A 26,231-nucleotide genomic window follows, 5' to 3' on the forward strand; every position below is an offset into this window, starting at 1 on the left:
ATGTCTTAAAACTTAAAATTGTTGTTTGAAAATGAATGTCATTTGTAGGTCCGATATAAGTTCCATGCATTGTTGAAAATAAGATGGTAATCGTGACCGGTAACTGGGTATACTCGTTTATTTGTGTCAACAGATATGCATTTTATGCAATATAGTCTGCTTTCTTCGATTAAGTTTTCAAATTTTTGAATCAAAAAATCCTTTATTATTGCTTGAATCCGTGTCCCCTGCAATAAGAACATGATAAACAAATCATTTTAGTGATTTGAAAAATTTTAGAAAGAAGAAATTAAAATTTAAAATTTTTGATAAATAACATACAAAGATTGAATATAGAAAAAATACCTTTTTGTCAATAAAAACGTATTCAAGTTTTTTTCCACACCTTCCATAGGGAGAAACTGTCCATTTATGGGCGCATCGGACTTGTATATGCCAATCTCCCCGATTTTTGTTAATATCTTTCAGTAAGGTAAAGTAAGGAGCCATAACATGAAATAAAACGGGAGACAAAATAATATAGTTCCGAAGTTTTTTTTTTTTTTGATTTACTGAATATTTTTTCTAAGTGCATATATATATATAGGGTTGAGTTGTTGATTTGATAAATGTTTTGAATTGGTTAAAGAATGTGAGTTTTCCAAAGTACATAGAGACCAGTGATTTAGTTTTTCGGTGGGATACAGATTATTAGGGATACAAATCAGATTCATGGGGAAAAAATAAATTAACACAGGCATTAAACAATGTATATGATCACAGTGTCAAATGTGCAATTGGTGTCGCAGATTATATTTGGAAAAAAAAAAGGCCAAAAAAAAAAAAGAATGGGGTAAAAATTTAAAAACGCGTGCATTAAATGCAATGTTCAACAATGTCCATTGTGAAATCGATGGTGTAGAATGTATTTGCCACAAAACAAAAAGCTTTAGAAATGGAGTTTAGGTGGGAAAAAGTGTTAATGGGACCCATGCATCTCAACAGCTTTATATAATATGATAGATAACTTTGTCATAGTTGAAATAATAAAGAAATATATATTACATGAGTATATAAATAACTTTAATAATAAAAAAGTATTCCTTCTTAACATTGCCAAAAAAATCCAAGAAAGTGCGAAGTTCCAAAGAATTTAGAGAAACAATAGCAATTATTAGCAACAAAAGTGGAAAAGTTACACATCTCTTAAGGGAAAAGTCCAATCCCTAGCCATGCACCAAATCATTCAATGGCGAGGCGGCACATTAGGGGCTACTTGTTAGAAAGAGAAGCTCTTAGCTGGGCAAATCCTTCGTGTGTCATTGCCTCTGGTTTCCTTGCTGGTTGCGGACTTACTGGTTCCTGTTAGTGAAACTTCAGATCATGGATGCTTGTTGGATGCGTCTTCCTAATCCGAGGATCTATGGGAGCGAGTTCTTTTGTTCAAAATTTAATTTTAAAAAACCATTTTGGGCGGTCTGTTGGTTCCAGTGTGTCACTGGTTGTCGGGCGACTTTATTCCGCTAGTGGGCGCATCTCAAGTCCATATACCCTTAGATGTTATGGGCCACACGTGCGCTACATTGATGTATTCAATGAATCTATAGCCTTGGCCAACAGGCTTGGCTAATCTTTGAAATTTTATCGTGATGGGGATAGATTATTGTAATTATTAGTCTTCAATGAGAAATTCCTAGTAAGCGCAAGTCATTAGCTTGTGTTGACTAAGTGTAACGCCCCGCTCCCACTTACGGGAGTTACTCGTGAACAATTACCCGAACTGTTCACCTGCCCGGTCTGAGATGAAGGGCGGACTATGTTTCAAGAAGAAACGCCCTAGGTGGGAACTAGGCTTCGTCTGGCCCTTCGCTTACCCAGGATCCATAAACAACCTAGGACCTCGCGAGTTTCTTATGAATGAAGAAATAACCCGCTACACCACCCAAGGGCTTCAAGATGCTTCTTAACGCCGGGCTAAACTAAGGGGAAAACTCATACTCGGAAAAAATCCTCCAATTTTTCCAACATTTCATCGCTCGGGGACTCCTTCGGGGATTTTATAATTTTTTCTATAGCCCAAAATTTGTCAAAATTGGGCCCTATTATTTCCCCTTTTATTCCCCTAATTTTTGAAATTTTTTCCCCTTTTTTTTTTTTTTTTTTCCGCACGCGGGCCCCACGGCCGGCTGGGCCCGGCCGCGCGCTGCCTGGGGCGGCCGCGCGCCCCTGCGCGCCTGCCGCGCCCGGCTGGCCGCCTGCGGCCTGCTGCTGATGCAGCAGCCCACTGCTGCCCCTTTTTTTTTTCTCTTCTTCCTTTTTTTTTTTCTCTTGGGGCTTCCAAACCCAATTTCTCTTTTTTTTTCAGAAATTAAAATGAATAAAATACCTCACTTTTCTTCAAATTTACCTTTATTTCTCCACAAATAAGGCTTAAACAAAATTCTTGATGCTTCCACAACACACATCAACCATTCACTAATTTGCAACAAAGCTTACACAACCCCTTGATGCTTAAATCCCCTTTTATTAAGAATGTAGCTTTACAATATATTTGCTACATCATACATCAAAAAAAATAAAAGTAATTTACAACATGCTTAGGCTTCCAAAACCCAAGCTAAATTACATGAGTTCCTTAGGGTCTTCATTTCATCAAGTATGCTTAACCTTCCAAGATCCCTTCCTTCTTGCACATGAGATACCTACATGGTGAGGATAAAAACCTCATGAGCTATTAAGCTCAATAAGGGTGCAATGACAATAGTATGAACATGAAAATAAATGTGATGCCAATGCATGTATGCAACATGGTTAGGGCTTCCACATCCTCACAACCACCTTGGTTTGAGGCTTTAATCTACCCTACCCCACTCAACCTCATGGCCATAGGTCCTAGCACAAACACATGCCAATGCACACATAGAAATCATGCATCATACTTACAACTTGCAAGCCACCATCCCATGGGGCTATCCCTTACCTTATTCTTGAATCTTCCAATCTTCATTTCAAGAGAGCTCCCATCATCATCTTCTCCCATCTAAGATGACATTCCAACAAGAACTTACTTTGCATACAAAGAAAACCAAAATAAAGAGAAGAAAATTGGATCTTACCTTGACCCCTTACTTCTTCTTCTTCACTTTTTCCTCCATGGGAGATTTCTTTCTCTCTCTTTCTTTCCTCCTTCTTCTTCTTCTTCTCTTTTCTTTACTCATTGGAAGGCTTCTCCTTCCAAGCTCTACAAATGGAGAAAAGTTTGAGCATAAAGCCATCTTTCTCTTTTTATACTCATTTCTAACATTTCAAGAATAAATCCTCATCATTGGATCTTTCCCACTTTATGAGAGAAAATCTCATCCCTCCAAAGAAGCACAATCCAAGTGCTTTTTGTCTTCTTTAATCCCATCCATTGGATTTTAATTACTTTTCAAGAGAAGATCTCAACCTTCAATTACAAGCACAATCCATGCCATTTGGTCTTCTTAAATCTCCACCCTTAGATTTCTTTTCCCTTTTTCAAGACTAAATCCCTACCATTCAAGAAAACACAATCCATGTGCTCCTTGACTTTTAATCTCAACCCTTGGAAATTCAAGACCATTTCTCCACCCTTGATCTTGTCTTTAAATCTCAAAATAGGAGTTCTTTTCTATTTATTTAACTTGGTCGCTCTCCAACCATCACATGAGAGACCAATTTTGAAAGACATAAATACTTTCTTATGCATTTAAATAAATCTCATATTTTCCAAGGCATTAATGGTGACCATTTACCATTTTGTTTTGGATTTTCTTTAATCCAAATTATCATGCCTCTCATTAAATGCTTGAAAGACCATTTATCATTTCTTTTGTATTTAATTAAATCACCCCAATTATACTTGAACCACAAAATGCCAAGTGTCACCACAAGACACTAACCTTGGCTTCCAAGTTTAATCTCATCTCTCCAAGTGGCATTACCACATTAATTCATAACTTAGGGAAAATATAATTATTCTCCTCCAATAATTTAATATCCACCATTTTTCCTATCTCCAAAATTAGATTTCCTTTATGGAATTAAATTCCAAATTCCCAATTACCCCTTGTGAATTTATTAATCCCATATATCTCCACATAAACACCAAATTAGGATTTTATTCACTTACATACCTAATTCCACATAGGAATTATTTTCAATTTACCAAAATACCCCTCTCATAGGGCACCCTCAATCTCAAGGATCCAACACCTTCTCAAGGGCAATTTTGGAATTTTCTCACTTTCTTTCTCATTCTTTTAACACCTGTAACACCGGGTGTTACATTCCTCCCCCCTTAAAAGAATTTCGTCCTCGAAATTCGTTTTACCATCATCTCCTACCCAAGACAATCACATTCTCGGGTTACTGGCCAAATTCTCCTACTCGAAAATCCCATAGCCTATCCATTCTTCACATTTACCTCGGGTTACACCTACCTCAAGGCTTCACTTTAGGCCTTCGATCTTCCAACTCTCGAGAATATTCAACAACCGAACACTGCTTTGGCCTCTTGCCAAATTGCACAACTGGTTGCTGATCACGCTTACCGCAACGCTATTGAGCATCACTTTGCAGTCCACTTCCATTTTTCCCTTCAGTCAAACCACATACGCTAACATTGCATCACTGATCAGTCTATCACGATTTTACGCCGATCATACACGGCAACGTTTCCCACTGCCAAACACACATGGCCACGATTTTACGCTAGTCCAACCAGCAACGTCTTAGCACTGATCATTCACCGCAATGTCACATTCCAGTGCCCATTAGATACTCGGACACCCATTCCACCATGGCGTACCGCCATAAATCACACGCCTGCATAGCTTGAGTTGATCCTCATGGTAACCTCTCATTACCGATCAACTTACCATGCTAGCACTACCTAGGAAGCACCCATTTGGCCCACCTGGCCAACTTCGACCATTTCATACATAGCCTTCTACCTTGACGAGCCGACCCTCATTTATTGGTATGATTACGCAAAGTTGACTTACCTAACACCGTGCTAGGTTATCACACATTTCAACCCTGTGTACTGCCCGAGTTCACATCGAGCTTGGCGACGTATGCACCATTTCAATCTCACCTCGAGCCTAAGTATGCTCGGGTCACAACCTTTTCCCAACCAAGAGTTCTTCGCATTAAGCACACAACCATACTTACTAGCCGATATCACATGCTAGTAAGGTCTCATACCCATACCAGGGAACTCTTCACTGAGCAACCCCTCTTCAATTCTTCACCCCATTTCTCAACAAAGCCTCTTACTCTTGAGGCATGAACTTCCAGCCATCACACATCAGGTTCATTCTCAACCCGTAATAGACACCTGATTTAAACCATGCATAATGGTTCCTCTTGTCCTCCTTGGCAAGGACATTACCATGACAGCAACGAATTTTCTCCCCACGATTGTTACATTTCAAAATTCACCGATACCAGCCTTCATGGCCATTCGCACTCGGCTTCAAGGTCTTACCAAGCACGATGGTTACCTTTGACCTTCCTGGCAACTTCTTTTCCTTAACCGCAATGACGACACCACCATGCCATCGCCAAAGACTTGTTGCTCTTTGAATCTCACTGGTCACCACAACCAGCACAACCCTAATTTTAGGTCGTCTTCCTCACATCACCTTTTATACATCTAGCATCCAGCTAAATCCCTTAGAGACCTTTGCTTCTCCCGGATTCCTTATACACTTTCACTACAAGAATTTAGGGGATTTACCCACACATAAATTACCCACACATATTATACGTGGGTATTTACCCACACATAATGTTAATATATGTGGGTGATTAAATTAGACAAACTCGTTATATTATCCACATTTATTATCTGTAGGTAAATTGATATACCCACACTTATTTTGGTGAAAAAAATTCCCTCCACTTTTAAAGGTTGGTGGGATAATTCTCAATAAAAATTTATCTGATGTGGCACTTTTTTTGGATTATATTACCCACACATATTAATAAATGTTACTCATGTGTGGGTAATGATTTAAAATTTTACCCACACATAAGTACAAATGTTATATATATGTGGGTATTCACGTATTAGCTGATGTAGTAGTTTTTTTAGATTATATTGCCCACACATATTAATAACTGTTATGTATGTGTGGGTAATTATTTTTAAACTTACCCACATATAAGTTACCCACACATATTATGCGTGGGTATTTACCTACACATAATGGTAATATGTGAGGGTGATTAAATTAGACAAACTCATTACATTATCCATATTTATTATGTGTGGGTAAATTGATATACCCACACTTATTTTTGGCAAAAAAAATTCCCTTCACTTTTAGAGGTTGGTAGGATAATTTTTCGAAAATTTTTTTAGCTGATGTGGCAATTATTTTAGATTATATTATCCACACATATTAAAAAATATTACGTATGTGTGGGTAATTGTTTATAAACTTACCCATACGTAATTACAAATGTTATATTTGTATGGGTATCTATGTATTATTAGCTGATGTGGCACTTTTTTGAATTATATTATCCACACATATTAATAAATGTTTAATATGTGTGGATAATTATTTATAAATTTACCCATATATAATTACAAATGTTAGATATGTGTAGGTATTCACATAATTACAAATGTTAAATTACCTTTTGATATAAATTTGAAATTTAGATTAATACGCTTCCTAAAATAAAAATAAATGAAATTACAACTACATAAATGTCATTTTAAATTACATTATTAATTTAAAATCCCTTTATATAAACACAATTTTACAAGGAATTTTATATATATGATTATATTTTCAGTCAAATTATTATTATTATTATTATTATTTTTTGGGATAAGTTGTGAAATTGTTACATCACATAAATTTTTCATTAGTTTTATATATTTTCTTTCTACACCCCTTTTGGCTTTTGGTGAAAAAATTAAAGTGCTGTTTCTGAATAGTATTTTTCCAATTATTATAAAGAGGAAGGGAAGCCCAAAATGCAAAATCCATACAGCAAAAGCAAAAAACACAAACACCTAAAGAAAATAATTTTAGGCAACCTTTGGTGCTAAATTTATTATATAAGACATATACCAAAATGTATCCTTAAAGAGACTTAAAAAAAAATATAAAATAAAGATTTTTATAGTGAGAAAGAATATAAAATATAAGGTTTTTATAGTTAGAAAGAATATGAATATAAGGTTTAATTTGTTTGTTTGGATGTTTCTACATTTTGGTGTTTTGTTTAAAAAAAAATAAAGATAAATATTTTTATAATGAAAAAATTTTAACCATACGACATAAAATAACTTACTAACTCAAAATTCATTTTTCAATTTACACCAAAATTAATAAATTATATATTTTTTGTAAAAGCATCCTTATATATGTGTATCTATAAATAAAGACATACATACATATCCATATACATACACATACGTTATACACAGCACACAAATATATATAACAAGTAAACACCAAGTTTGATCTTCCTTCTTTTAAAGTTCTACCAAATTTTTAATATACTTGAATATTCTTTAAATTTTATTCGATAAAATAATTGATAAAAGTAAAAATAATAATTTTTCTAGAATATCTAATTACAAAATGGGTGAAATTATATACCATAAAAGTGTCAAAGCCGTGGATGCCAAAATAATTATTAATATTTTTTATAAATTATTTTATTTTTTATTTAATAACTTAATATTTTAACAAAATAAAAAAATTATTTCCCTCCCAAAATTCCCATTCCCTCCAAAGCCCTAAATCTGTATCTCCCCCCCCCTCTTTTCTCTCACGCACCTTCTTCCCCCCTCCCCCAACTCTCTCACTCTCCCCCAACTCTCTCTCTCTCTCTCTGAACTCCCTCGATCAACCCCTCCGCCTCCGCCTCCGCCTCCGCCTCCGCATCTGTCTCCTTATCTGATCGTCGTCGTTGCCGCCTCCAGTAGTCATTGTCGCGTTCTGTTGTTCGATTCTTTCACTCCGCTCCGCTTTGGCAACTCAGAGATCATCTTCCCAAGGTAATTCAAATGATCTTTCATTTTGATACTTCTATGTGTATACAATATAGGATCTAGAAAGATATAGATCATTGCAATTAACTTCTGGAGAGATGATTGATTTGCAGCGAAAACCCTAAGTTGAAAATGATCTCTGTTTTTTAGATTAATATTATCCTCAGATTAATTTAAAAAACAGACTAATATTATCCTTAGATTAGTTTTTTGAAAATGGTAATGGATGGAAAACTCCAAATTCAGGGAGGTGATTGATTGAATAGAGCAAGCATCAAACAAAAGCAATTGATAAGCCATATATGCTCCGCTCTGCTCCACTCCAGCCTAATTATCTTTTATCACAGTAAATAACCTTCAATAAACAAAAGCTGTGATTAAGTTTTATGAGTTTGGTTTGATTGTTCATATTATATCATAGTAAATAACCTTCAATAAATTTTAAAATATTTTTTAATAAATATTAATGTATTTAATGCGTACATATTAGCAATGAGTATTAGAGTATTAGAGTTCATATTAGCAGAAACATGATTTCTTAAATTGAATTTTTATAAATCTTAGTCATTTTTATATTAAATTTTGAATTGCATAATGAGGGGAAATTGTGTAATGTGTGGTAATTAAAAGAAAGGTAAAATTTCAAGAGGTATTGTTTGGTTGTTGTAATTTAATTTTTGATTTTTAAATAAATAGTCAATTAATGAATGTGTAAGTTGAGTGTGTTGTTTGAATTTTAAAATGTAAATTGTTTTATAAAATATATAGTATAAAAAACTAGCAGGAGAATTTTTAAAAATGTTCTGAAGCTTTAAAAATGTTTTCACTGTATTACCTCTCTGAAAATTTAATTCAACTGTATTACCTCTCTGAAAATTTTCAGGAAAATTTAATTCAACTGAAAATTTTCCACTGTATTACCTCTCTGAAAGTGCAAAATCAAAGCAAAAACTTAGATTTAAACACACGAGGAGATCTAATTACAAGTTTAGGAAACAAACAAAGTAATAGTACTGCTGAATGATTGCTGATTAGCTTTTGGATTTTTGAATGATGATAACTTCCTTGTCTAGGTTTCATTTTTTGGGGATTTTACCCCAGAAACTAAAGTCCCCTCTTGCTGTAATCTGAATCTCTCCGTCCCCCATCACAACCATGCCCCTTCAAACCTCTCTGATTTTACTTACAGTCTGTCTCATTAGTAGTAGTACATGGCTTTCTTCTCTTCCTGGGTCATTTTTTTTCTTTTTTTATATCTTACAAATATGTAGGTGGTTTTGTTTCCTTTTAACAAAATTCATGAATATAAGGTTGGACCTCAGAGTTTAGAACTTCATTACTTTTATGGGCTTATTATATCTCCTGTGTTAGATCAAGTTTGGGCAGTTGTGGCTGCAAGGTTTTGCTGTGGTGGCTCCGTGTTGAAGCTCGTGCAGATAGCAAATTCCCTGCCCGGTTAGTCATTTTCTACAGTTCTGATTAATGGTATTGCTTCCATAGTTATGCTAGTCATGAAGAAAATTATCATCATTATGACCACTCTATATGTCAGAACTCATGTGGAGTGTCCATTGGTTTAACAATGTTCATTTCATCTAGAAAGAACCACTGGGGCTAGTTTATGTATGGACAGGGTTTAAATTATTTAGTTAAGATCATCACAAGGCAGTGCTTGAATATTTGCAGTACAATTTTGATGTAATAGCCCTTAGATAGTTCATTGTACACAGTGCTAGCTAGTCTTTATACTATCCCCTGATCATTTGAATTTTTTAGGGTTTGGGTTACTTATATGAGTCAGATGGTGAATATTAATAATGAAAGGAACAAAGATATAGAAATAACTCTATTAGAGAATATTTAATGATCCGAAAATAAGTTTAAAAATATTCACCATGAACAAGCGTTTAGGTAAAATTTATATTTTTAACCTTTACAATGTTATATATAGTACGAATTTATATATATCATTTTAATTTTAATTATTATTTTTCAAACTTATTTATGAATATAATATTTAATTATATTATTTATGAATATAATTATATTCTTTATTAGGAAAGGATCAGATCATACCTTATCAGTTCATCACTAGCTAGCTACTAGCTACCTAGTTCATTATCATGTTTGCCAATTAATTAATTAATGTATTATTATTATTATTGTCACATACTTTATCAGCAGCTTACAAATATTAAGATATCAAACAAAATTAATGGATATATATAAAGCTTGCAGATGGATAAAACCTGATCAAGAAATTAGGTCACCTGCACTTTTCCCCTTTATTATCCCCCCCCCCCCCCCTAGCTTGTTGGGTAACCTAAGCAATTGGGTCGTCCATTTTTTTAATAAAAAGTGACAAACAATAGCTAGTTCTGGTATAAAAAAAAAAAAAGAAAAAGTCATGGAGACCTAAAATTGTACTTTTAATAAAAAAAAGGTGTAAATAAAAAATTAGTAAGGAAACATATGGCAGAGTTAAGATAACTAAAAGGAAAGGAAAACAAAACAAAACTAAACTGCCTGTCAACCATTTAATTCAACTGAAAATTTTCCACTGTATTATCTCTCTGAAAGTGCAAAATCAAAGCAAAAACTTAGATTTAAACACAGGAGGAGATCTGATTACAAGTTTAGGAAACAAACAAAGTAATAGTACTGCTGAATGATTGCTGATTAGCTTTTGGATTTTTGAATGATGATAACTTCCTTGTCTAGGTTTCATTTTTTGGGGATTTTACCCCAGAAACTAAAGTCCCCTCTTGCTGTAATCTGAATCTCTCCGTCCCCCATCACAACCATGCCCCTTCAAACCTCTCTGATTTTACTTACAGTCTGTCTCATTAGTAGTAGTACATGGCTTTCTTCTCTTCCTAGGTCATTTTTTTTTTATATAGAATCACATTAATTAATAATGAAATTAAATTCACCATCTTCTTAATTAGTTGATGTTCTTGGGATCAGATTGCTTAAGCTGTGATGAATGCCTCAAATTAAAGAAGGGTAGGGGCCCTCTGTTTTTTTTACTGATGAAGAGTTGTTTACTGTAAAATACAAATTATAGTAGATATTAATCCACGAGCAGCAGCAGCAGCTTCTTTTTCTGAAGGACTACAATTAATATTATATTAATGGAAGCACATGGCACATAATATTATATATTAGGCTTGAAGCATGCAATTTTTGCCCCCACTGAGCCGCCATTGTGTTTTTTCTTTTACAGATAAAGATAATCTGTGTTACGAGTTGATAGAAAAGTGCTTTTAAGATATATATATATATTTATTTATTTATATAATAATAAAATGATGAAAACATTTTATTTTCTTTAACCATCATTTGTATTCATATTAATGATTTCTTGCATCCTTTGCTCCATTATTTGAACCGTTTGAATCATCTGAATTTTATAAATTTTTTTGAATATAGTGATTCTAACTTTATTTTGAATAGTCTTATATTTAATTTTATTTTTTTCTTTATTATTGCTTCCATGTACTAGGTTCATGGAAGCAATATAGGTTTAACTAACATTCCTTAGTGTTAATGGTCGTATATTTATTTACTTAATATGTTTCAATGTGTTACTTTTGTGTAGAGCGTGAAAAGATATAGAGTATGGATCGTGAATGGGTAAAGAACTTGAATAGGGTATCTCCTCAATATGTGGCAGGGGTAGAAGAATTTATAACTGTCGCAAAACAGAGTTTGAATTCTGCGGGGTTAACTCTATGCCCATGCTTTAACTGTGCTAATAGGAGGTTACAAAGCATAGATGTCATTAGAGCTCATTTGATTAAAAAGGGAATTGATGACTCATACACACGATGGGTGTACCATGGTGAGAAAGAACCTGAGGAGGAAGAAGGTGTGGGTAACGAGGAACTTGAGGAGGAAGAAGGTGTGGGTAACGAGGAATTCTTCAATGAGCAATTTGATGAATTGGAAGAAGGATTGCATGATGCGGTTGGTGTTGACCTTTTTAACATTGGGCCTACGAGTGACTTTGTTGGAAATGTACGACCAGCTGTTGAAGAGGCCCGTTATGAGAAGCTTTATGAAGCTTTAAATAATCCGGTATATAATGGATGTGAAAACTTTTCTGCTTTAACATTTGTTGTGAAGTTGATGAACATAAAAGTGATGAACAAGTGGAGTGATAATTCATTTGAAATGTTGTTAAAGCTAATCCATGAGGTGCTCCCAAAGGGTAATAATTGTCCAGAGAACTATTATGACACTAGAAGATTGCTTTGTGATGTCGGTTTGGGTTATGAGCATATTGATGTTTGTCTATATGATTGTGCTCTCTTCTATGGTGAACACAGTAATGCTACAATGTGTCCTGTTTGTAAATATAGTCGCTATGTTCGTAACAAGATTCCGCATAAGAGGCTGCGATACTTTCCTATCACGCCTCGTTTGAAGCGGTTATATAGCTCACGACATACAGCTAGAGACATGCGTTGGCATAAAGAAGTTCGTGCGGAAGAGCCTGGAGTGTTGCGTCATCCTGCTGATGGGAAGGCTTGGAAGCACTTTGATGAGTTATACCCTGACTTTGCTGCCGATTCAAGGAATGTACGATTGGGGTTAGCTTCAGATGGGTTCAATCCATTTAGCAATATGTCGACAACACACAGTATATAGCCAGTCATTTTGATGCCTTATAACATGCCGCCTTGGCGTTCAATGCATAAGAGCAACTACCTCTTAACGTTGTTGATTCCAGGACCAAAGTCACCTGGGAAGGACTTTGATGTGTTTTTAAGACCGCTTGTGGATGAGCTTAAAGTTTTATGGTGTAACGGGGTTCAAGCATACGATGAATACTCCAGATCAAGTTTCACTCTTCGTGCAGTAGTTATGTGGACAATTAGCGACTTTCTTGCTTATGCTTACTTGTCTGGGTGGAGCATTATGGGTAAATTGGCATGTCCAATATGCCTCGAGGATACTCGTTCCAGACGAATTCGGGGTAAACAATGTTATACAGGGCATAGATGCTTCTTAAGTAAAACACACCCGTGGCGAAGGAGTATGGAGTATGACGGAAAACCAGAAAAAAGGGGACCACCTCGTCAATTTACTGGTGATGATATTTTGTTGCAATTAAAGGAGGTACCTATATGCATCCCAGGTAAAGCACCTAATAATGATGATAGAAAACGTAAACGTGGTGTTGATGAGTTGAATTGGTCAAAAAAGAGTATACTGTTTGAACTACCATATTGGTCAAAGCTATTGATGCGCCATAATCTTGATGTCATGCATATTGAAAAAAATGTTTGTGATAATATTATTGGAACCTTGTTGAATGATCCCATGAAGTCGAAGGATACTGTGAAGGCACGCTTAGACTTGGAAGATCTTAACATTCGTAAAGAATTATGGTTGAAGGAGCGGAATGGAAAATTTGAGAAACCTCATGCAAATTACACGTTGAGTAAATCAAATTGTGAGGGGTTTTGTGACTTTATCAAGTTAGTTCGCTTACCGGATGGGTATGCTTCAAACATCAGTCGATGTGTGACAGACTCTCATACGCTTGGAGGGATGAAAACACATGATTGTCATGTATTGCTTCAAAAAATACTACCAGTGGCCATTCTCCCATACTTAGACAAGAAAATACGTGCTGCGTTGATTGAGTTTTGTCAATTCTTTCAAAAATTAAGTGCGAAGACTCTATATGTTAACGAACTTGAAAATATGAAGACAGGGATTGTTATCATACTGTGCAAACTTGAAAAGATATTTCCTTTGGCATTTTTTACAATCATGGTTCACTTATGTGTGCATTTACCTGAACAAGCATTGTGGGGTGGACCAGTCAGTCCAAGATGGATGTTTGGCATTGAACGTCGCATGGGTACATACAAGGGATACGTTCGTAACTTTGCACGTCCTGATGGTTCCATTACAGAAGCATATGTTGTTGATGAGGCTGTGACATTTCTATCTCGATACTTGCATAATATTGAGACGAGATTTACACGTCTAGAACGTAATTGGGATGTACCTATTACACAACATAAGATGGAGTTATTCAACAATAATGTTCGTACAATGGGGGCCTCTAAATTTTGTGAACTAGGCGTTTATGGCCATGTGGTGCAATGGTACCTTTTGAATAACTGCGGAGATGAACTTGATGGTTACATAAAGTGAGTTAGGCACATATAAAATATTTTTAAATTATCACAAATGGTTTATTTTAAAATAAGTACTGACTTGTTTCATTGTAGTGAGCATAAAGAAGTATTGTGTTTGAGAAATGTGCGGGAAGAAGATCTCGAAGCCGTACAAAAACATGAATTTCCTTCTTGGTTCAAGAACAAGGTTAAAATATTTTGTATATATATATTTAATTTTTGTAATTCATCTTAAACTAATATTAGTTGTCTACAGATGGCTAATTTTAGAGTCAATGGCGATCCTAAAGCAACTGATGATTTGTACTCATTGTCACAATATGCGGATGATCGTTACACAATTTGGCATAGTTGCATTGTCAATGGCGTTAGATTTCGTTGCAAAGAACGTGACGACAAGTTCAAAACACAATGTAGTGGAGTTTGTACAGAGGGTGATTATGAGAGTAGCGATATCACATATTATGGTGTTCTATTTGAAATTTTAGAATTGGATTTCATCTATCAACGTACGGTATTCATGTTTCGTTGCAAGTGGTACAATACTGATCCGAAAGGAAAAAGAATAGTGGTTAATAATAATTTGACATCACTTGACATTACATCTAATTGGTATGCTGAAGATCCATTTATTTTGGCCACACAAGCTCAACAAGTTTTTTATCTAAATGATCGGAGTCGGGGAAAGAATTGGATGGTTGTACAAAAGGTAAATCATCGGAACATATATGATATAATTGAGCATGACGATGATGAAGAGAGGGTGAATGATGATATCTTTCAAGAGGAAGAATCTAGTGAGTTGCCGCCTTTTCAGCCAACGGAAGAAATAGTCGATACGTCTTTATTGGTTCGACAAAATGAAGAACCAATAACTCTGCCTCATGAGTTGGTGGTTAAACTACGTAGGGAACAAGCATTTATTAATGATCGAGAACATAACTTGGAAGATATTGAGGACAATGATGACGACGGTAGATTTTTTATAACCGATGAAGTAACTTTAGAATCTGAGACTGATGACGACTCTGATGACCCAGATCTTGATGACGATGACGATGATAATGCATGATGCGTGATTTTTTATTACAGTTCTTACATGGCTACTAGTGGGCGAAGAGGTAGGGCTGCACGAAGAGGAGGACGAGTTGGCGGACAAACAAAGCCTATTGTTGCCCCCATTACATCAGATTCTGGTTTGTTGCATTTAGATTTATGATTGATTTCATTATTTTTCCAACAATTGTCTTTAGTACTTACATGCATATTCATTTTTATATAGGAGGACATGTTGGAGGACAGACAGAACCTATTGTTGCCCCCACTACATCACATTCTGGTTTGTTGCATTTAGATTTATAGCTAATTTGATTATTTCTTCAACATTTATCTTTGGTGCTTACATACATATTCATTTTTATACAGGAGGACAGGTTGGAGGACAGACAGAGCCTATTGTTGCCCCCACTACATTTCCGTTAGTGGAGCCTATTACAATCCCATCTCCACCAGTTGTCACACATTCTGGTTTGCTAACTATCACAATCTAATTTGCTGCATTTAGATGTATTGTTGATACTATTATGAGTTTATTTTCTTATAATGTTAGGTTTCATATAACAAAGTTAGAATTCAATCAGTTTTTGTGTCTAACATCTTTGGCTGCAGATGTGGATGTGCACACCTCATCTCGATCAATAGCTGCAAATGTGGATGTGCACATCTCATCTCGATCAACAGCTGCAAATGTGGATGTGGATGCACCTGAAGGTTCAATTGTACGCAGGAGTACTTATGGACAACGTGCTCGGAAGGTGAAGAAACATGCTAAGGAAAGATTGACTGTGGAGTTCAATTTTACTCTTATGCAAGCTATTTGTGACAACGCAAAGATGTTTAATAATGAAATTGGATACATTGTACGTAAGAATTGTAGTTTTCAATATAAGGAGTGGAGATGTGTACCTTCAATAGTTAGGGCACCGCTTCGTCACAAACTTCTTGTAAGTAAATCATCATTTAATTATTTTTACTTTGTATATTTATGTGTTTTCTTATTGCTAACATTATATGATTTCTTTTCTTTTTTAGACTGTTTTTGATAACAACATTGAGGATAAAAATATCCAAAAGGTTATCGATAAGCAAATGCAACGAGCTTGGAGAGGCCACAAATATAAGCTACATGCTTACTTCAAAGAAATTGGAGGAGAGAAAGATCCAATTAAGGCCAAAAGTAAGCGCCATGAGAAAGTGAACCAAGATGATTGGGATTACCTTTGTGATCTTTGGACAAATCCTGTTTTTATGGTAATGCTTATAACTGTTTTTTAGGATTCTTTTTTTTTATTAATGAAAATATATATTTATTAGTGAATTGTTAATTTTTAAAGGAACGAGCACAGAAGAATGCCAACTCTCGTGCAAAACGAAAGTGGGAATCTAGAAATGGTTCGAGGAGTACAGCGCGTCATCACGTTGTTCGTGGAGCTAACTTGGATGGCCCGACAGGACATATTGAGACTTGGCATCTTCGACATTGGCATTCCGAACACGGTTGGTCGTCTTCAGAGTTAGAGGCTAAATATGTAAGTATATTATTTTTACTCTAGATTAGGGGAAGAAAAAGCTGAAATCAGGGAAGATTGGTTTACATAGTTTTATTTTTATTAATTAAAGAGCTTATGTTGGGTATCTTGTGAAGAGTATTGAGTTCAATGAAGGATAAGTGTTTTGTAGGAGTAAAGAAAGTTATCAAAAAGAAAAAGGAATGGAGAAATGCATTGGGAATTTTTTTTTTGGAATCAGATTGATCTTAAAACTTGCATTTTCGTTTCTTTTCTAGTTTTTCTTTGTAATTTTGCCATGCTTTTTGAAAGGTGGGGGGAGTTGATGTGTGAAGAGATTGATTAATTTTTCTTTGCAACTCTTAATGAATTTGAACAATATAGAATTTTATCATATTGTGGAGATCTAGTTGTTGCTAGTTGTTACTTAAGTAGAAAGTATTTGTTAGATTTTCCATCATATTTCTTTGTTAGTGGCATGAATAGCATTGAGTGGGTATGCTTGTGAAAAATCATGATCGATTTTGATGATTCAATTGCTTTATATTGGCATAATTGAGACTATTTTTAATTTAAAAATAATTGATTAAGAATATGTTATATTTTTCTACAAGAACAAATGATGCAGTTGAGGCGAGATAATTCTCCAGATAAAATGACTGATAAGGATATCTTAAAAAAGGTTCTTGGACGACAATCTGTTCGCTTGTTTGGTTGGGGGCGATCTCCTAGTACTTCCGGGACAACATGCACTAGTGAGGAGTCTAGTCGTCCAACTTACAAACAATTGGTTGATGATTTGAACAGGTACAAATCTCTTTTTCAAGAGCTCCAGGGAGACGTGAACATGTTGCGGCAAGTATTGATTGAAAAAAATATTATGCCTCCTCCGTCTACTGCGCATGTACCATCGGATCATAGTTCAGGACGATCTCGCCTCAATCCATCCCGTCTCGACCCATCCAGTTCTAGCCCTTCCCTCCATTCTACTGAAGAGGAGTTTGGCGATGAGATTTAATAATTTGTTTTGTGCTTTTTTTTCAAGAATGTTTGAACTTTTTAGGTGACTTTATGCTTATTTTGTGACTTTATGACTTTTTATGTGCATATATGTTTGAACTAAATCGTAATAGATGACTTTTTATTTGGTGACTCTTTATGTGCAACAATTGAAATTTTAAATATAATATTTTAGCTTTGTTCACACATAATATGGTTTTTAGCTACATGGAAATTATCCTTTCATACAAAAATTATTTTTTATATTATTGCCCACACATAATATGTTTGTTATCAACATTATATTTTTTTTAGCCACACATTTAATTTTTTTTAAATTATTATCCGCACATAATATTTTTTTTACCTACACATAAAATTTTTACCCACATAAAAAAATTATTTTTAATATTATTACCCACACATAATCTTAACTTTACTTACACATAAACAAATACACGTGTCACGCCACATCATCATCCAATTAAAGCCACATCATTAGCCACGTCATCAGCCACATCATTAGCCACGTCATTAGCCACATCAGCAGCCACGTCATCAGCCACGTCACAATTATAACTTCCGGATATAAAAATACCTACACATATAAAAATATTTACCTACACATATATGTGTGGGCAATATATTAAGATTTACCCACACATGAATATATGTGTGGGTAAAAGTTATTTTCTAACCCCCCTTTACCCACACATCTTGACATTTGCATTATGTGTGAAGAAAAATTATAATTGACACATAAGGTGATTTTTACCCACATTTACGTGTGTGGGTAAATCCCTCAATTTTTTGTAGTGTTTGCTACAACCAACTCACACCTTCCGGTGAGCAACCACATGGCTCTAGCATCACAATAGCTTCACTAGCCGATTTCTTTTCACAACCATTAACCTTAGACGCGAGGTTAATTTTTATCAATTGCTCACACTCCAAGGCATCCCTTCAACTGCGCCACTCACAGCCATTAGGTGATTTCATCACCTCAACACCATTACTGGAAACCCATCTCGTCCCATAAGCTCTTTCCTTGAGCTCTCTTTACCCATTAACGACATCTTAAATTCGCCACAACTTCCATCTAACCAACTCGATTAACTCTAGCCGGATCGCTTGGCTCACAACCCACATAACCTTCCTCTAGGTACCGTACTTGCAATCATCGATTACCGCTTCGATTTAAACTCCAGTCACTGGAAATCACCCCTGCCACTGCTGTGGAATTCACACTTTCACTGGATGCCGTAGGACTCACCTTCCTACTCAGGCACTTGCCATTACGCTAGCCTTTCCCCGAGTGGCTTTTCCTGATCGAGTTGTAGCGCCTTAGGAAGTTTATCTCACATTGTTGCCTCGTGTGCAACTTTTCTTGGGAGAACATCTCAAGTTCTACCCTAACCACAATTCCACTACCATTGATAGCTCTAAATCCAAAGCCACACTCCTCTGAGTGGCACATTTCTTCTCTGACCAACCATCTTCCATCACCTTGCATCTCTTTCTCACAATTTACATGGTCTAACCACTAGGACCCACTGAACCTTTCTAGTAATGGCATGCACGGTACCAACAAGGCTTTACCTCACTTCCCTCGAGCATCACGTTCCATTATTGCCATCCGGTGCTACCACCTGGCGATTTCTCGTGTGTCATCAACAGGAAACCCTTCCAGTGCCACATGAGGACACTTTCTCATTTCGCATTGACACAACAAAGGCTAACACTAGACTGTGCAATCGCACACCTTCACAGATTTCAAACCGTGCCTTAGCCACACGTTCAGCCTACCACAACTCACATCACTGGATTAGAGATTGCTTTATTCGAAACCTCCACACGCTTCAATTTCCCTATCTGATGGTTGGCTTCCATTTCGTAAGTCTCGCCCTCCACGGCACTTACGTACCCTTCTCGAGCCATTCACCAACTCTACCAATCAGTCCCATCTTCATACATTACTGCAAGATCACACTGGATACATCATCTCAATTTACCAGATCACTACGATCGATTTAACCACAGCTATATTAGCATCCTTTAGCAAGGAGCATCGCCACACCTCTTGTTATCACACCACAAGATATCACTCCCTCGATTCACAAACTTTCTTGCTGCCTTGACACCCACAGCACTACCACCATACTTCAACCCTTACGGAATTTTTAGGTCTGGCTCAGGAATAACATACAGCATACCCCAGATCTTCGGTGTCTAATCGTCTCCACAACAGACAGGTTACTCCACGTGGAGGGCTGCAGTCCTTCCTGTGGACTAACCGTCTGCATCCAGTGGTCCATAGCATTAGACCCGTCACTGGTAGGCGTCAACCATAGTATTATTCCCACGTTAAACCCGTTTCTTTTCCCCGGGTTTCTTTCTCAAACATCTCACCGATCTTCAGTCCCTGACCATCTGCATAGTCACTATGTTGCCCTGTGCTTTAGGCGCACCAACACCTTGTCACCATCATCGTGTCACTCCCATACACTGGCCCAACACTGGCTCCCCATCGTGTTGCCCTGTGCTTCGAAGAGTCAACACCCCATCACCTTTACTGTGTTGTCCCTTACACTGGCCCAACAACAGTTTCCTACAGCATGGCTCAGGTCCGATTCTGATCTGTTTCGCACCCCGTATCGTGACTTTTACCTTCCAGTCACACCTCTGCTATCGAACTCAGCATGACTACCTCGCCACGTTCGCAGCCACTATTCCTACCAAGCGTCCTACTCTACAGCAATGTATCGGATTCCCTAACGTGCTCCACGATTCCTCCTTAGGACTACTCTATATGTCGTATCCTTTACAAGAGGTTCTCGGTCTCACCTGACCAAATTTCCTAAGGTGCTGCTCCGGATCTTCAACATCCGACCGTCACCTGCAGTTCACTAAATCGCTCAGGCCCACGGGCCACTTGCCCTCAACACGAGCCAACTAATTAGTCCTCTGCCATACGGTCCATAGTATCAGATCCGTCACAGCGAGCCTTGCACCCATAGCATCAACGCTATTTAAAGCCTCCCGAGCTACGATGGTTCCGCTACCACCTTACCCGAGCCATCTCACTTGGTTATCCTTGCCTTGATAACCTCAAGCTCGTACCATGAGTCCCACTCCTCAGGATCCTACATCTCTTATCACTTAAGAGACTCTCAACCCACTTCACATCTTGAGGCCTCATGATCTTACCCCACAAGATCATACATCATGGCTCTCACTCAACATTTGAAAGTTCCAACTTTCCATGACAATGGATCCCTATCCATCATAATTCATTCGCCACCCAGCTCATCCTAGAGCTTAATTATCATAGATCACGCAACCCACAATCAACATGCTGAGCCCATCTCAGGCTCCGACACCCATAACCATGGAGCGTCAACCAGTACCTTCTAGGTAAATTGAGACCTCTCGTCTCCCCTTGCACACTCATGAACACATTCAGTCACTACGCTCGGCCTGGCTTTCTTGCATGCCTCGCTCGGGCTTCCTTGACTTTATGTCCATAACTCGGGCATCCACAATTGGCATTTCCTCCACGTGCATAGCCCAGGGATGTCCTGTTGCCACTATTCACTACCCTCGGTCCACATACCGCTCATACCCTTCATTGGGTGACCTCTGCGTCTCCCGTCAAGGGTTTCATAACCTTAGGCGTCATCTCGACCCCAGGCATCATAATGAGGGTCTATTCACCTCTCATCTCCTGACCTTAGGCGTCTTGCCTGACCCTAAGCGTTAATGAGAGTTTAAATTGGCCCCTCATCCATCATTCACAGGAACGGTCACTTGGCCTTTCTCAACCAGGACTTCCAATCCCATGGCTCTCACGCGCATATCTACACTTGCCCAACTCCTTTATCCCAAATTTGAATCCCCTTGGATTCTAGCTCGACTCACTTGGGATTTCCATCTCACACAAGTACCCGCCAGGGTCCATTTTCCACATACCTATTCTTTCTTAGGATATATCCCGTTTCATCATGAAATCAACTAGGGTCCACTCATACCTTAGGCACGTCCCCTCCAGGATTGTCATAACGATATAATCATATGGCACCGTATGCATCCCTCATGCATGTCTCACACCCGACTCCCCTTGGAGTCTTTCAATAAACTACCAACGTCACGCCTACCCTGGTCATGACTGGCATATGCTTCACATGCTCGCTCCACCTAGAGCCTCTCTACAAGCAACTTTAGCTTGCTCCATTCCCGGAGTTCGTCACACAACCTGTTGACGACTTCTTTCTTTGGGTTTCGAGCTAATTTCAACCTCAGCTCACCCTAGTTTAAGCACGCAACCCTTAGCGCGTCACCTCTACGGGAACCACTCCATTCCCTCATACGGGCTTGTACATCTCCCCAACATAGGTTGGTCCACTAATCCCTTCTTGGATTAGCTATACCTCGGGCTCTACTTGTCCCATCATGATCCTTATCATGACTCGGCTTTGTGTCCCCACACAAGCCTCAACACTTCAATCGCAAGGAACTCTTATCCTTAGAATGCCTCATGAACCCCCAAATTTCCACATTCGGGTTCTTGATACCAATACCCACACTTGGGCACTTGACTCTTCATTACTCGACCCGTATATCTCTTATGGTATGTCATCTCAAACATGATATTTCCCTTTCCTATAGCAGGAATATCCGAGCACTCCACTTCCATCACTGTAGACCTCCATTTCTCGACCCAACCCCTAGGGTCCTCGGTCACTTGTGGTTCTACTTCCAAGGCCTTCATATCAACCTTTGACCACATTTCCCCCAACCATCTTCCACTTGATGCTCCAACCACGCTCTGATACCAATCTGTAACGCTCCGCTCCCACTTACGGGAGTTACTCATGAACAATTACCCGAACTGTTCACCTGCCCGGTCTGAGATGAAGGGCGGACTATGTTTCAAGAAGAAACGCCCTAGGTGGGAACTAGGCTTCGTCTGGCCCTTCGCTTACCCAGGATCCATAAACACCCTAGGACCGAGCGAGTTTCTTATGAATGAAGAAATAACCCGCTACACCGCCCAAGGGCTTCAAGATGCTTCTTAACGCCGGGCTAAACTAAGGGGAAAACTCATACTCGGAAAAAATCCTCCAATTTTTCCAACATTTCATCGCTTGGGGACTCCTTCGGGGATTTTATAATTTTTTCTATAGCCCAAAATTTCTCAACATTGGGCCATATTATTTCCCCTTTTATTCCCCTAATTTTTGAAATTTTTTCCCCTTTTTTTTTTTTTTTTTCCGCGCGCGGGCTGGCCGCGCGCCTGCCGCGGCCGCGCGCCCGCGCGCGCGCACGCCCCCCGCGCACCCCTGCGCGCCTGCCGCGCCCGGCTGGCCGCCTGCGGCCTGCTGCTGATGCAGCAGCCCACTGCTGCCCCTTTTTTTTTTTCTCTTCTTCCTTTTTTTTTTTCTCTTGGGGCTTCCAAACCCAATTTCTCTTTTTTTTTTCAGAAATTAAAATGAATAAAATACCTCACTTTTCTTCAAATTTACCTTTATTTCTCCACAAATAAGGCTTAAACAAAATTCTTGATGCTTCCACAACACACATCAACCATTCACTAATTTGCAACAAAGCTTACACAACCCCTTGATGCTTAAATCCCCTTTTATTAAGAATGTAGCTTTACAATATATTTGCTACATCATACATCAAAAAAAATAAAAGTAATTTACAACATGCTTAGGCTTCCAAAACCCAAGCTAAATTACATGAGTTCCTTAGGGTCTTCATTTCATCAAGTATGCTTAACCTTCCAAGATCCCTTCCTTCTTGCACATGAGATACCTACATGGTGAGGATAAAAACCTCATGAGCTATTAAGCTCAATAAGGGTGCAATGACAATAGTATGAACATGAAAATAAATGTGATGCCAATGCATGTATGCAACATGGTTAGGGCTTCCACATCCTCACAACCACCTTGGTTTGAGGCTTTAATCTACCCTACCCCACTCAACCTCATGGCCATAGGTCCTAGCACAAACACATGCCAATGCACACATAGAAATCATGCATCATACTTACAACTTGCAAGCCACCATCCCATGGGGCTATCCCTTACCTTATTCTTGAATCTTCCAATCTTCATTTCAAGAGAGCTCCCATCATCATCTTCTCCCATCTAAGATGACATTCCAACAAGAACTTACTTTGCATACAAAGAAAACCAAAATAAAGAGAAGAAAATTGGATCTTACCTTGACCCCTTACTTCTTCTTCTTCACTTTTTCCTCCATGGGAGATTTCTTTCTCTCTCTTTCTTTCCTCCTTCTTCTTCTTCTTCTCTTTTCTTTACTCATTGGAAGGCTTCTCCTTCCAAGCTCTACAAATGGAGAAAAGTTTGAGCATAAAGCCATCTTTCTCTTTTTATACTCATTTCTAACATTTCAAGAATAAATCCTCATCATTGGATCTTTCCCACTTTATGAGAGAAAATCTCATCCCTCCAAAGAAGCACAATCCAAGTGCTTTTTGTCTTCTTTAATCCCATCCATTGGATTTTAATTACTTTTCAAGAGAAGATCTCAACCTTCAATTACAAGCACAATCCATGCCATTTGGTCTTCTTAAATCTCCACCCTTAGATTTCTTTTCCCTTTTTCAAGACTAAATCCCTACCATTCAAGAAAACACAATCCATGTGCTCCTTGACTTTTAATCTCAACCCTTGGAAATTCAAGACCATTTCTCCACCCTTGATCTTGTCTTTAAATCTCAAAATAGGAGTTCTTTTCTATTTATTTAACTTGGTCGCTCTCCAACCATCACATGAGAGACCAATTTTGAAAGACATAAATACTTTCTTATGCATTTAAATAAATCTCATATTTTCCAAGGCATTAATGGTGACCATTTACCATTTTGTTTTGGATTTTCTTTAATCCAAATTATCATGCCTCTCATTAAATGCTTGAAAGACCATTTATCATTTCTTTTGTATTTAATTAAATCACCCCAATTATACTTGAACCACAAAATGCCAAGTGTCACCACAAGACACTAATCTTGGCTTCCAAGTTTAATCTCATCTCTCCAAGTGGCATTACCACATTAATTCATAACTTAGGGAAAATATAATTATTCTCCTCCAATAATTTAATATCCACCATTTTTCCTATCTCCAAAATTAAATTTCCTTTATAGAATTAAATTCTAAATTCCCAATTACCCCTTGTGAATTTATTAATCCCATATATCTCCACATAAACACCAAATTAGGATTTTATTCACTTACATACCTAATTCCACATAGGAATTATTTCCAATTTACCAAAATACCCCTCTCATAGGGCACCCTCAATCTCAAGGATCCAACACCTTCTCAAGGGCAATTTTGGAATTTTCTCACTTTCTTTCTCATTCTTTTAACACCTGTAACACCGGGTGTTACACTAAGTCCCTACCCTTTGTACAAGCCGTCGGTCGCCCTTACCGATTGAATGCTTTGGTGAAGTGTTCGGATCGTAGTGCTGTGGACAGTTTGTTGTCAGTAATGTCACAAGAAGTCCACTAAACCTTATCTTTTAGAGGAAGGAGAAGTCGGAACAAAGTTTTCGTAGGTGAACCTAGGGAAGGATCATTATCGAGCCCCCGCGAAAGCAAAACAACCCATGAACCAATAACTCTATGTGCCAAGAGGGGGTAATCCTTTCGTGGCCCTTCCCACCATGTGGGGTGCGTGGACCCAGCCTCTTGGGCGGAACCATGCCCCCCTGTAACGAACAACGAACACCGGACACCTACGTGGGACGCGCCAAGGAAATGAAACAAACAGGAGGGCCCCCGACCCCCGTAACAGTGGCGATTGGGCATTGTGTCTTTCACTTATGAAAAATGACTCTTGCCAATGGATATCTCAGCTCTTGCATGAATGAGGAACACAACGAAATGTGATACTTGGTGTGAATTGTAGAATCTCGTGAACTACTGAGTCTTTGAACACAAGCTATGCCCGAAGCCATTCGGTCGAGAGCATATCTGCCTAGGTATCATGCACGTTGTCGCCCTCTCACCCCACACCATCCCCTAGGGGACGGACGCGTAAAGGATCGAGTAGAACTTGGCCCCTCATGCCCATGAGGGCATGGTCGGCCTAAAAAAAGGGACCCTAGTGGCAGCAGTCATGGTCATTTGTGGTTGTTAAAGCCTCATGCCCAGACCCTGTCGCACCATGAGGCGTTGTTGGTGAGTCAAGTTGTTTGGGAATGTTGCCCCAATAGGTGGGTAAATTTCGTCGAAGGCTAAACATGGGCGAGAGACTGATAGCAAACAACTATCGTGAGGGAAAGGTGAAAATGACTTTGAAAAAAGAGTTAAAAGGTGCTTGAAATTATCGGGAGGGAAGCGAATGGGGGCTGACGATGTGCCCCGATTAGATGTGGAATGGCTTCGCTAGTCGGCCGATCGATTGGGGGCGTCGACCGGTGTAAGTTGGGGCGGAGGCTATAGTC

The 26,231-nt window shown here is 38.0% G+C and overlaps 1 protein-coding gene and 1 pseudogene across 1 annotated transcript; both read left to right on the plus strand.

Moving 5' to 3' along the window:
• The first annotated feature begins 7,797 nt into the window (after positions 1-7,797).
• LOC127803583 (uncharacterized) lies at positions 7,798-17,900 on the plus strand. The gene is made up of 9 exons (XM_052339934.1): positions 7,798-8,029; positions 9,395-9,478; positions 15,274-15,377; positions 15,464-15,520; positions 15,607-15,708; positions 15,850-16,184; positions 16,273-16,491; positions 16,575-16,769; positions 17,362-17,900. The coding sequence occupies exons 3-9, from the start codon at positions 15,281-15,283 to the stop codon at positions 17,764-17,766; spliced, it is 1,410 nt and encodes a 469-aa protein (XP_052195894.1). The 5' UTR covers positions 7,798-8,029; positions 9,395-9,478; positions 15,274-15,280; the 3' UTR covers positions 17,767-17,900.
• A 7,716-nt stretch (positions 17,901-25,616) lies between these two features.
• Positions 25,617-25,772, plus strand: LOC127805343 (5.8S ribosomal RNA; annotated as a pseudogene).
• The last annotated feature ends 459 nt before the right edge of the window (positions 25,773-26,231 follow it).

Source organism: Diospyros lotus, chromosome 6 (assembly GCF_014633365.1).
Source record: "Diospyros lotus cultivar Yz01 chromosome 6, ASM1463336v1, whole genome shotgun sequence".
In the NCBI taxonomy this organism is placed as follows: domain Eukaryota; kingdom Viridiplantae; phylum Streptophyta; class Magnoliopsida; order Ericales; family Ebenaceae; genus Diospyros; species Diospyros lotus.